This window comes from Juglans microcarpa x Juglans regia, chromosome 2D (assembly GCF_004785595.1).
Source record: "Juglans microcarpa x Juglans regia isolate MS1-56 chromosome 2D, Jm3101_v1.0, whole genome shotgun sequence".
In the NCBI taxonomy this organism is placed as follows: domain Eukaryota; kingdom Viridiplantae; phylum Streptophyta; class Magnoliopsida; order Fagales; family Juglandaceae; genus Juglans; species Juglans microcarpa x Juglans regia.
In genome coordinates this window covers 40,177,510-40,190,402 of record NC_054596.1, presented here as the reverse complement: position 1 = coordinate 40,190,402, position 12,893 = coordinate 40,177,510, and the positions used below count along the sequence as shown (strand labels likewise).

The 12,893-nt window shown below is 31.6% G+C and overlaps 1 protein-coding gene across 3 annotated transcripts; it reads right to left on the bottom strand.

Moving 5' to 3' along the window:
- Nucleotides 1-221: 221 nt before the first annotated feature.
- LOC121248936 lies at nucleotides 222-6,742 on the bottom strand. 3 transcript variants are annotated; one of them, XM_041147550.1, is made up of 8 exons: nucleotides 6,382-6,742; nucleotides 5,871-5,962; nucleotides 5,062-5,209; nucleotides 3,439-3,568; nucleotides 3,184-3,333; nucleotides 1,225-3,015; nucleotides 931-1,100; nucleotides 222-824 (listed from the first exon to the last, which is right to left on the bottom strand). In XM_041147550.1, exons 5-8 carry the CDS (start codon nucleotides 3,295-3,297, stop codon nucleotides 674-676), a joined length of 2,226 nt encoding a protein of 741 aa, XP_041003484.1. In that variant the 5' UTR covers nucleotides 3,298-3,333; nucleotides 3,439-3,568; nucleotides 5,062-5,209; nucleotides 5,871-5,962; nucleotides 6,382-6,742; the 3' UTR covers nucleotides 222-673. The 3 variants fall into 3 exon arrangements, with proteins under 3 accessions (XP_041003484.1, XP_041003485.1, XP_041003486.1); XM_041147551.1 differs by having other exon boundaries at nucleotides 3,439-3,521; XM_041147552.1 differs by having other exon boundaries at nucleotides 222-821; nucleotides 6,382-6,739.
- Nucleotides 6,743-12,893: the final 6,151 nt, after the last annotated feature.

Here is a 12,893-nt window from a genome sequence, read left to right as displayed (position 1 = left end):
TCTCCTTGGAGAAAGAACATTAATATTTTTCTTGTAATAGAATAAGAGGTGGACAATGAGATGAACAATGTTTGTTGTGTCTAGAAATAACTACAAATTACAATCAAGGTTGGTTTTTGTAGACAGAAAATTAAAAAGAAGAAGAATGAATCGGTTCCACCACTGCATGAGCATAATTTCTGACAATTTAACATAATGCATTAAATTTTTAAACTGTAGAGTTGGGACAATGATCATCTGTATTTCAAGCAAAATGAATAGTATCTATCTCTGTAAAACAAAGTTAATTGAAGAGGATGAATGTTTCTATGCAACAAGCACAGGAATTAAAAATAAAAATGAACCTGCAAAATTTGTCTTTTGTAAATGGCATACTCTGTCTCCCACCGATGGATGACAGAAGAATCCCTACCTGTAACATTTCTATTTTTATCAAGGATGAGGACGGGTATGGACTAGATTTAATCTCCCTCGTTCTTTCACAACTTGGGCACCCGGTTGGGCCATTCCTATATATTTCAGCCTCTCACCAGTACCACGTCTAGCATGAGCAACATGCATTATGATTTGTGAAGGACTAGCCATCAGCCATCATCTTGGCTTCTAGATCCTCTTCCATCTGATTGTGGAACGATCTTTGAACAATTTAACACCCTCTGTCTTGTAGATACGTCTAATCTCCAAATTTGAGCTTTTCAGCTGGATAAATCCCATTAGCTTTGCTTCCCTTACGTCCCTTTCGCGATGAGAATTCTCTGCCATTTGCTTTCCATATCTGACGAGTGTCCCCACTTGATTCTCCTCCTTTCTCTCTGTGAACTCTACTGTCAAGGAAATCAGGAAACATCAAAGAGGAAGCCCATGTAAGAGACCCAAGCACTAACAAACATATTCAATTCACAGTCAAAGCTACTCAATATTCACTCAAACCTGAGTTGGAACAAGAGAAACAATAAGCCAAAAGCAGCGGTACCCCCTAAAACTGATTTCAGCAGTAGTCTTTTATAGGGCTTGGACTTTGGTGTCCCTACATTCGCATGCTTCATTCTGTCTAAATCCTCAACTGCTGATGTATCCACCTTTCCATCAATTATTGCATCCTGTGTAACAGTAGAACATAGGTTGGAAAAAGAGAATAGACTTCGCACATAAGAATGAATTATCATACCCACTTGAGAATGATAGCAACGAAAAGAGACCAAAAAACTGAAAAAACTCGAGTACCTGGCTGTGCACCTTGTCAATATGTTCTGCACAGTGAAGACAATCATTGAGATACGTGCATGCTTGATGACTCTTTTTAACTACATTTTCTGGACATTCAACGGTTAAGAAGGAATTATTATCCAATGTGGGTTCTCTAGGATTGGCAGGTATGACAGAATTATAATGGGCAGAAGGGTTATTCACTGTCACAATAGCTGGTGTGCATTTAATTTGAGCTCCAATATCTCCAATGGTTATTTCTTGATTCTGAAAACAACTACCATCTCCCATACTACTTGATTTGCTCAGATCAACAGCTACAATATTTGGTGAAGTGTTTAAATCGTCATGTGCTCTGTCAAGGATATTAGCAAGACAAACTCCCTGAGAAAACTTATTTTGATGTTTCTTAACATTAGAGTCCAAATTAACCACAATTGAACTACATATCTCCTTGTCATTATCATCAACCACACTTTTCATATCCTTGAGGCAGAAAGCATCTAATGAAGCTTCAGTTGGCGTACGACTGATAGTTTTCTCAAGGGAAACAGACACTGGAGAAGCTCCATGACCAGAATATTCATTCAATACCATAGCAGATGCAAATTTGCCTTTAATGTCCCAATTATGAAAGTCAAAAGCAGGATGAGATTGACATGACAGCGTACAATTCACATTTTTCAATGATTCTATTTGAGGCAGTAGGTCTTCCTTAGATACAACATCTGAATTCACAAGAGACATGCAGGTGCCATTGTCATGTGCAAATACATGGTCTGGATGACCAGTCACGTTTAGTTGGTCTGGGTATGGCAGGAAAAGCTTGGTAGAGGAGCTGTTGTCCTCAAGTTCCGTGCAAAAACATACATTTTCAGAATCAGTAGAACGGTGCACCTTGGTCTCATATTTGACAATGTCCTGTGATGTGTATCCTTTAGTAGTTTTCTTGTTCAAGAAGCCAGCCTCTTCATCCTGCAATTCAGGGAACTGGAAAGTCTTAGGATTATCTTCCTTATCCAATCGATCATCCAGATCCAAGTTCAACACTGCACCTCGTACAGAGCTCGTGCTGGCATCAGATGATACTTCCGCATCAAAAATGTCAACAAGTCTCCTCCTAGATCCATTTTCAAAAATCCCTGGGGTCGAATTTGAGCAATGAGAACCAATACTAGAGGATGCATCAAGAAAACCATGCTCCCCATTATACACTACAGTGTCACTGCTGTCAGTCGTATGGCAAAGCAAACCTGATATCTCCAACGAGTTAGAAAAAGAACTTCCTGGTGGTGTGTAGCCATTTATAGAATCCTCTATAATGGAAGCATCATATCCCAGGTGGTAAGTGCTATAAATCAAGCCCCGTCCATCAATTTCATTGCTTTCTTTGACTAGACTTCTGACATGAGAAGCTCTGCCACTAAATTGGATCTGTGAATCAATGGAGAATGGTGATAACAAACTATTCAGCTGATGACTATGCTCCCCATTTTGTGTGGAAAAAGATCCCACTGGTTCTCCCACTGATTCAGTTGTGCAGTCCGATTCAAATTGACAATGTGAACAATCACTCTTCTCTTGGTTTTGAATATTTAATTGCAATATATGTTCTGCCAAAGTATCATGTTTAACCACCGTAAATACCTCTCTGCATCTTTCTGAATCGGAATTCACCTTCAATGTGGTATCATAACATAGCTTTGTTAATAAGCAATCACTTTTAGTTACTGTTTGATTGCTTTCAGTGCCATCGAACTCCTCTGAATGCATATCATAATTTATTGCCAAGTTGACAATTGGATTTTCCTATGGTGGAGGCATGAAGCAATTAAAGCAACAGATATCAGGATTTTTTTTTATTGACAACAGATATCAAGATTTTTTAATAAATAGAAGCTCTAAAAAGAGTCCAGATCGTATGTTGTTTCTCCTCTAGCATATACTAATTGGAAGATAAAAGCAACATTGACTTACCTGCCTGAATTTCTCGCTTGAATCTTTATGCAAGTTGTAAGTAGAAGAGTTCAAAAGGCTGCACTGTCTTGGCTCCCAGCTTCTCCTAATGCACCCAACCATATCCGTGGACATAGCTACTGTATACGTGACAATATCAAAATCTGGAACCTGTCATGATATTTCTCCAAAATCATTCTTCTAGTACTGCCAACTGAATATGGAATAGGACATTAAGTGAATTATGGGACTACATGTTAAGAATAAAATTCTTACACGTAGATGTTTAGACCTTGCTTTCCTTGAGAAAGATCGTATGCAGATACAAACTTTTCGAGTATCTCTTTTCTCAACAACGTCTGATGGAGAGGAGGTCAATGCCAGCCAGACCCAAAATTTTGCAGATCTACAGAATTTAGAAGTAAAGCAACATATTGGAAAACAACAAAGTAGAATACTCCAAGTCAACTGATACATTAAATCAGAAGATTACATTTATACTTCATATTATTAGAATAATTAATAGGTTCATAATTTTTTTTGCGAGCTCAAAACCTTGATTAAATTCATATATGAATTCACTTTCCAGAGCAGCAAAGTCACGCCAATGAAGAAATAATGAACTGAAGAATGAGTGATGTTATAATTTCGAGTTCAATGGTACTTGCAAGAACGGAATGCAGTGTCAGCCAGTTGTTTTGATACCAGTAGCTTTGGTGACTTCTCTAAAGTCTTTCCTAGAAAGAAAATGATACTAACTTCGCTGCAAGGGTTCTACATGGGAGTAGCATTGATTTGGTTCTCATAAAAAGTTTTAGGACTAGCTGAGGTTACAATGTCTAATACCTAACCTGTTGTCTAATAAGACAGTTAAATGAAACTTCTAAAAATACAGAGGCATGACTCTGAATAGTAATGCGCCACCTGGGAAAGGTAACCCAGTAACTGAAATAACCTGAGCATGCAGTTGGTTTAGTTCAGTGCTCAAGCTGATATGGTCTGGTTCTGGTAAGATCTTAAAAGCCCTTTTAATTCAATTTTAGTTGCAAGGCAATCAAGAACAACCTCAAGATATGTCCTCAAGAAAAGCAAACTCCATGCACATGCTTAACCTAGAATGCTTAGTTTTTCATTTAGATAGAAGAACATGCTCTATAGTATATGCCCTCATGTAAATTATATTTTTCCCTTGAAATTAGTCAATATGGAAAGTCAATTCTATTCCTTGCATGGCCGTCAAATAAAGTACCCGTATTGAATTTCTTCTGTGAAGTGCTTTAAGACATGGGCCATTTTCTTGGTTACGGAACTATATAGCAGGCACATTCTTATAGGAAGACTTTACTTATCAAAAAACATTCTTATAGGAAGACTTGCCATAAAAAGTGCATTGGAAGGCTGCGACCATGTAAATGATTTAGACAAAAATATGACAAGCATGGTCACATTTTCAAATAACCAAGAATTTGAAGAATTTTGAAATCAACTTCCTAATCTCAGGCATATTGGCTAAACAGCCCAACAAAGCAGGGCTGACATTGTTTCCCCCATACTCTGCGATTCAAAGCTGGTCAAATCATAGGGAAAATATTAGAAGGTAAGTAACAAAGTTTTTTTTTTTTGTTTTTATAATTAAAGGTAAGTAACAAAGTTAAGAATCTTTTTCCTCTTGATTTCCTACTGCTTCCTAAGCCTTGGCATTCATTCTTTCTCTGTTTGAAAATCTTATATATTTATTTATTTTTGATAAGTTGGAGACCTTATCTGTTACCAGTTCCTATATACTATAAGTATGCATTCTGAATCGGACACAAAAAATATGCAATTAACTAATAGTGCTATTCTCTTATGCCAAAAGATAAAATTATCTACAAAGGAGAGGCTCAATGCCAAGTTTACCTTCAAAAACGAATCAACATTGGAATAAGGCATATATCTCCCGCTGGTCTTCCTAGAAGCAAATGGCTCGTTTCTATATGACTTTAAATGTCTTGGCTCCATATGCTGTGTCAACAGCATCTTCCATACAACTTTTGACACTTCAAACCTATAAAAAAAAAGGCTAAACTATTCAAAACAAAATATAAAAGAATGACAATATAACTAAAAAAACTAGGTCATTTAAATAAATACTTCACAATAGCTATATCGTGTCAGAGTTGAAAATCTTTACATCGTGGACAACATTATTACAAATTCTGTTTCCTTTTTTTTTTCCCGAGTACCCCATCTTCTTGGAATTTATTCTCAAACATGTTGTGTTACACCGTATATTTTTTTAGAACCGGGTGTGAAAGAACAAAGTTCCAAATAATCCCGGGGGATGCACAGGTCCTTGGCAAGGAGTTTCCAGCAAGTGCACCTTGGGTAATTCAAGGGGAAGTTCCCTCAATCCGATAGACTCTAGAAATTATTTGCATCCAAGAGGATTCGATCCTTATACCTAAATGGAGCATACTACTAAGACCAAGGGTTTTACCACTTGAGCCAACCACCAGGGGTGTACAATGTATATTTATCAATGAAAGCTTTGCTTAACCGTGTAATCAACTTGTATCTTCGGAAAAGAGGGCCAAAAGGGGAAAGGGGGGACGTGGAGAAGCTTTTCTACCTTGTATAAGGTGTGAAAAGGCAAACTTTACATGTAATTCCCGAAACCCACTAAACAAAAGAAGATTTATATAAAAGAGAAATAAGCAAGACCATACAGCAATTCCCCGTCAGCAAGTAAATCAGAAACAGCCATCTTCTCATCCAATCTTATCTGCAAGACTTCCCCAAGCCATATTCTTGTTTGGGTCTGTATATTACCATAAAAGTGAACATGTTAGGAAGAACAAAAGGCAAGGGAGAATTTTGGGTCGCATTCTAAACAATAATGAATCAGCAACAATTAATGCATTGACAAACAAATATTTCACGGGAGCCCAGAATATGAACAAATGTTCTGGATTGAAAAAAAAAACTCCTTGGTTAGGATCAGATTATGTACTCAACTTTAAAGTCTACATCCACAACACTTGCTAAGTGCTTACTGAAGCTAATGGGCTTCAGTATAGCCAAAGCACAGAAATCCAATCCGATTTTGAGCCTTCACTTTCGGTCAAAAGTTCATCATCCAATTATTATTTCTCTTGCAAAAGCGCACATAGACAGAGAATTTTTTTTTTTTTTTTTTTTAAAGGAAGAAACAGACATTGAAGGGAAGAAACAAAATACCTGCAGGAAGACATCGTCCAGCTCATGAAAGCTCGACTCGGCAGATGAAGAAGAAGAAGGAGAAGGAGAAGAAGAATAGTCGTCCCCACCTATTCTCAACGCCTCTGGCGATTCACCTCTCTCCATAATGCCGCCGCTCCGGACTTCCGGGTTCCCGCCAAAACAATATCAAATTCCACAAAAGAGACAGAAGAAGAAGAAGAAAAAAAGTGAAAGAGCCGAAGAAGCAGTAGTAGCTGTAAGTGCACGTCGGTATGGTACTTCATGGGTTGTGTCTGGTCGAGGTTTTTTTGGATTGTCCGCCCGAGCGTGCGGCGCAAACGTAGACGTAGCGTAGTGGGTGGATGGGATTCTGCAACTTTTTGTGTTCACTCCCTTTTCTCCATTCTACTCTGTCTCTTTCACTTTTAATATAATAATAATAATTATTATAGAAAAAAAAATAAAAAAATAACACCATTACGTGCTTGTATACACTAACGTAAAATTTTGTCAGAACTATTTTTTAAGACACTCCGCAGTCTGCACAGCCTCTGCCAGCAGGTCCTACTGCATTTGATACCATGCCTACTGCCTCCTATTCCTCTGTTCAAAAATTTTATTTATCATCTATCTTTTTATTATTTTCTCAAAAATTAATAATTTTATAAATATAATATAATAAATAATTTTTAATAATTTAATATCACATCATAAAAATAAAAAAATAATGATAAAATTTAAATGATGAATAGAATTATTTTACTATAAATGCATTAAAATTTACAAAATTTTGTAAAATGGTTGATATAATAAAATTAAGAGAAATGTTATATTTATAAAAAAGTTATAAATTTAATATATTTTATAATAAAAACCATTTTAACGTATAATTTATTTTTAAAAAAATGAACTAAATTACTTTTCTATTTATATTTCGATAATCATTATTTAAATAATTGCTCCTACCAAAAATGAACCTCAAACAATTTTCTCTATTTTTTTTTTTTTTATATTCGAACATATTGCTGTTGGTATTGAGCTTCTTGTTCATGTATAGACAATTCATTCTTGGAAGCTATAAAACTTTTAGGAAAATGCTTTATCTCCCGCTGGGAGCTCCCACTTGGGTTTAGTTGTGTATTTTTATATGTTTTTTTAAGTTTTTTTTTTATATAGATTTTTTTAATAATTTAAAATATTTTAAAAAAATAAAAAAAATCATAATATTATTAAAAAATATTTTCTTAATCATGAAGTAAAATAAAAAAATATTTATGATTTTTTATATTACTTCGTGATTAAATAAGTATTTTTTAATGATTTTTTTTTTACTTTCTGATTAAGAAAGTGTATTTTTAATGATATTCTAAATTTATTTTATTTTTTTAAAATATCAAAAAATATTAAAAAATTTATATAAAAAATAACTTAAAAAAAACACATGTAAAACAATTCTACACCCTAATGAGAGCTCCTAGCAGGAAGCCCCAGCAAGGGCTGTAGCATTATCCAAACTTTTATCATAAAGGTTTTTCCTTGGAGCAAAGTTCTATATTTATTATTCCATGATGCATGATTTATTTTTTTAATTTCAAATATTATTTTCATATTAAATCGTGGGATCTTATTGAAGCTAACATCATATATAGCATATGATTTTATTTAAAGTGAAATGAATGATGAGAATTTAAGAATCCGTGTGGTAAAACTAAAATATCTTAGGATTAACTGCTAGCAAATAAGTTAAAGCTTTGCAAGTTTGACTCGTAATTGATCCATTCTTATTATTGTCTAATTCAGTTTATTTGTTTTAACAATCGCATTTTAGTAAGCTCCAACTTTTTAACTTTGTATTGGATTTACATGTCATGTTAAATGTTTTCAGTCTCATATTAAAAAAGTATGCGCTTTTCACGTATTTAAAGAATACATAAATAAATAAAATTAATCTTATTAAAAAAATTACTATGATCACACATTTAAAATAATAATAATTATTCTCACAGCTGTTATTCACTATTTTATACTCTACATCTTATGAAAAAAAAACCGTCAAATATAGAAATAAATAATAGTTGATATATAGCAAAACTCTTAAAATAAATATACAATAATTGACGTGGAAAGACGAAATTGTTGCCTTAAAAATCACCATTTTTTATTTTCTTACTTCTATGTTATAACGTGTGTTGGTTTTGAGAAGACTATAAGAGATTTTCACCCCACTCAACTTATATTTTGTATCTATTAATTTATCTATAAAATACTTATTTGCCGAGAAGAAAAAAAAAACGTCACGCTGGTCCCACATTCACCGGACAGGAGTTGACTACGGGACTAGATCCATCGGATTAGCGTTACGTGTCTCTCAATTGCCAATATAAAACACCTGTGGCCCAAATTGGAGCACCGAGGTTTTAATTAATTGAAACACCTGTGGCCCAAATTGGATTCAGAATTCAGATTTTGGTCTCTATAATTTAAACCTCTTATTTAGATTATATACTAAAATTTGGATTTGAATTTAGGATAAAGAAATATTACTTATTATTCTCGTACCATACAACAATATGTAATTTATCATTTTATCTATTTATTAAAACACGAATATTTACACATTATTATGTATGTATTTAAAAAGAATAACAAATACGATAAATTGTATATTTTTGTATAGTGTAGTGGATGATAAGTATAATTTTTTTTCAAAATTTAGAACATAAGATTTAGGCCTGTATGGGGTTTGCGTTAGGAATTCTAAAAAGTATTTAAATAACTTTAAAAACTTTTTAATAGAAAAAAATGCCATTTGCGTGTTATATATTTAAGTATTTTCTTCAAATATATTTTTTTGGATAATCCTGAATGTAGTTTGAATTTTAAAAATATTGTCAATGGGTAAAAATACTCATACAACTTCATATAATTATAATTTTTAAACTTTTAAATATACGGTCATAATTTTAAAAAAAAATCAAATAATTGTTATTTCTACCTTATAAATATTTTTTAAAATTTATTTCAAACAAATGTAACATATTTGAAAGTGTTTTAAATATATGATTATTAAACAATAAATAATTTTTTAATCGTATAACTTATTACTTAAACTATAAGCTATAAAACCTAAAATTATAAGCCATATTTTATACCGCAACCTCAAACATGGAGTTAGATTTTTTAAAGTTATTGTCCAAATTATTTGATTTAGAATGTGAAAGACATAAACATATAAAAAAAATAAAAAATTGAACTTTATAGAATTTATTGAACTTCGACAATCATAGATATTTTAGGAAGCTCAGAAAGAGATAGATGTGAAGAAAACTAGTGAGGGGAAGACTTAAAAGCAGGTTTGGGGGTGGGATGGGACACAAAATTATCATCTCATCTCATCTCATCTCATCTCATCATTATACATTTTTTAAATCTTCATACAAAATATAATAAATAATTCAATTTTTTCAAATCTCAATTCACATTTTTCAAATTTTAAAACAATAATAATATTAAAACACAATATTTTAAACTCTCAAACAAGATATAAAATTCTCATCTCACCTCTCAAACTTGCCTAAAAGTAAAAGAGAAGCAGTCTTGGAAAGAGTCAGATAAATATTTTATTAAGGCCCAAGCACTTATTGAATTTTGAAAGAGTTTTACTATGTCTAAGCAAGTTTGCGTACCAATTTACGTATTAATATTATTACCTTCATATTCTAAATTTAAATTAGTATTATTTTTAATAAAGTCTATTTTCTAACTAATCATATTAAAAAGGTACGTATATTAATACACAGAATTGCTTACAATTAGATTTTTTCATTTTAAAAATCAGAAAGTTGGAATGGGCATTATAATCAAGAGTAGTAGGGGAGAAGTTATGGCAACTTCTTGTGATCAAATTTTTATGGTGGCTCAAACAGTTATTGCAGAAAAAGTTTAGTACTGTGAAAAGCAGTAGAGTTGTGTACAGATTTGGGTCTCAACAAGATTATGTCTGGAGGGGATGCACAAATAGTCGTTATGGCAGTTCAAAATTAAGAATAAAACTGGATCTGGTATTGACATATCATCGAAGATGTTAAGGACTAGTTTAGTTAGGCAAAATCAAATAATCTTATCTCATATAATTATTATAATTTTTTTAAATTTTTATATAAAATATAATAAATAATTTAACTTTTTAAAATCTTTAAAAAAATATATTAAAAATTTATATTATAACAATATTTTATTCAACTTTCAACAAAACATCTTATTTTATCTTAACTGGGTAACCAAATCAATCTTAAGAGTGCTTTTAAAACTAGTCCTAATTGGATATTAATTTCATCTTGAAAGAATGTAATGGTGTGCAATTGCACACCATCTTCCTAAGTTGGCTTTGACTACAGAGGGTAGACAATGTTCTATGGAATTCTAGTTTCGTATCATCTGAGATTCTGAAATGTTATGTAATGGTTGAATATTTTGAGAAATAAATTCATTATGTTTATTTAAAAAAAAGCAACTATAAATCTTGTAAAACTTAATTTATATATTTATTTATTTTTTTTAAAAAAAATTTATTTATTTATTTCTCTTTAACTTACTCTACAGAATTCTGACAAAAAATGTAAAGAACCGAGCGTGCAGTTAATGCAACGCTTCCTATATTGACGTTGAAAATTATTCAACTTAATAAAATATTACACCTTATAGGACGGCGGTGGCAACGTATAGGTTAGGGTGCAAGAATATATATATATATATATATATATATTAAAATTTATTATAAAAATAAATAAAATATTACATACGATAATTCAACTTATTATTTAATCATTCTAACTGTATGCAAACAGGGTAATAATACACTTTATTTATTATTAACTTATTATTCTGTTATTTTTTTCTTTTACTATTTGAGAACATAACTTTATTATATAATCAAAAAGAAAATAAATTTAATTAATTGATGGGATTTTATAATTTAATTATAAATAAATAAAAATTTATAAAAATTGACATTCTTTTATTTTTTGAGTTAATTTTTATAAAATTAAATTTATTTTTAATTAAATTACATGATTACGTTAGTTGATTAAATTTATTTTCTTTTAATTATAAAAAAAGATTATATTCAAAATTTCTTAATCTAAATTCAAAAAAAAAAATAAAAAAACTAGATAACAAAATAGTACTTAAAAAAGGTGTTGGGGTATATATGTCCATTACAAAGTAAATCCAAGAGCCAGTCAAACATTTATATACATACATGGAAGTAAGACTCGAAGATTGAAGGAACCTGCTTTCTATATTTACGAGGAAAGAGATATTGATTTTATGGGGCTTTCGTATCCCAAATATTATTTATATGAAGATGAGATCGAACCATCTACACCGTTACACAAATTTCTTGTTTATTACACGAATGTTGTTTCATGCACGGACAGCTAAAGATACAGTAAAATTATTGTAATTGCGATGGTATATAAATAAATAAAATATACTCGTACCACGCTTTTTTTTTTTTTTTTTTTCTCTTAACAGTAAATAAAAAAGTTCTATAATAAACAATAATTTCAGTATAGCTGCGTGTATCCGTGTGTATGAACAGCCATGCACCTAACATTTTTTTTCATCTTATTGTTATTCATATTTTGTATCCTGATTAGTGCTTTTTAAAAGTTGTTAACTGTGAAATTATCATTTATTCTAAAAGTTTAAGTTGATAAAATGAGAGATATTTTATTATTCGTATTATATTTTTAACATTCTTTTTTATGTGGAGGCCAATCTATTCCTCAATTAATAGGTTCAACACGTGAAATATTTAATTAAATGAGTATAATATAAGGTCAGGATTCGAATTCAAGACTTTTACTCTAATATCATATGAAAATACTACTTTCACGTAGTATAATTTAGTTCGTAAGATTTTAATTTTAAAATTTCAAATAGAATTATTCTCCTTTGAAAACTATGCAAAACATTGACAATTATAAACATCTAATGCAGTGTGTATGGTCTCGCTAAATGTGTTTTTCGTCATCAGCTCTCTGTACAGATCGATGACACCTGATTTCTGTAATTTCTCCCCATTTTATTCGTTAAAAATTAAATAGTGAAGAAATAGTGAAAATATACGGACGTAAAATGGGGTTTGGGCTGGCCGCAGCTTGCTTTTACTGCATGTGAGTTGGTAAAGCCCTCTATTCTCTTGACAACCCATACTAACTCGGGCTGCTTTCCGGCCCGTCTGAATCTGTATTTCCCTTGGCGTCACCCTCCATCTCCTGCATATGCACATGCAATGCCTAACAATAATAATAATAATAATAAGGAATTAAAAATAAATTAACATATGGAAGAGAGAGACAGAGAGATTTGAGGAAATATAATAAGTCCACTTTAAAGTGGGGGTAGTAAGTAAAACATGTGTATATTTTAAAATTACAACCACTTTAGTTGATTGGCAAATAACTAATTGTCTAACCTTAAGTTAATTGTTTTTCCTTTTCAGAAGCATTAGAAAAATATTTTAA

What these genes read in the sequence shown, in the direction of transcription:
- LOC121248936 (XM_041147550.1), bottom strand. Translation starts at nt 3,297, where the DNA reads ATGTCCACGGATATGGTTGGGTGCATTAGGAGAAGCTGGGAGCCAAGA. An exon ending in CAAGCGAGAAATTCAGGCAG is followed by an intron (nt 3,016 to 3,183) that starts GTAAGTCAATGT and finishes CCTCCACCATAG; the next exon opens with GAAAATCCAATTGTCAACTT. An exon ending in TTGACAAGGTGCACAGCCAG is followed by an intron (nt 1,101 to 1,224) that starts GTACTCGAGTTT and finishes ACTGTTACACAG; the next exon opens with GATGCAATAATTGATGGAAA.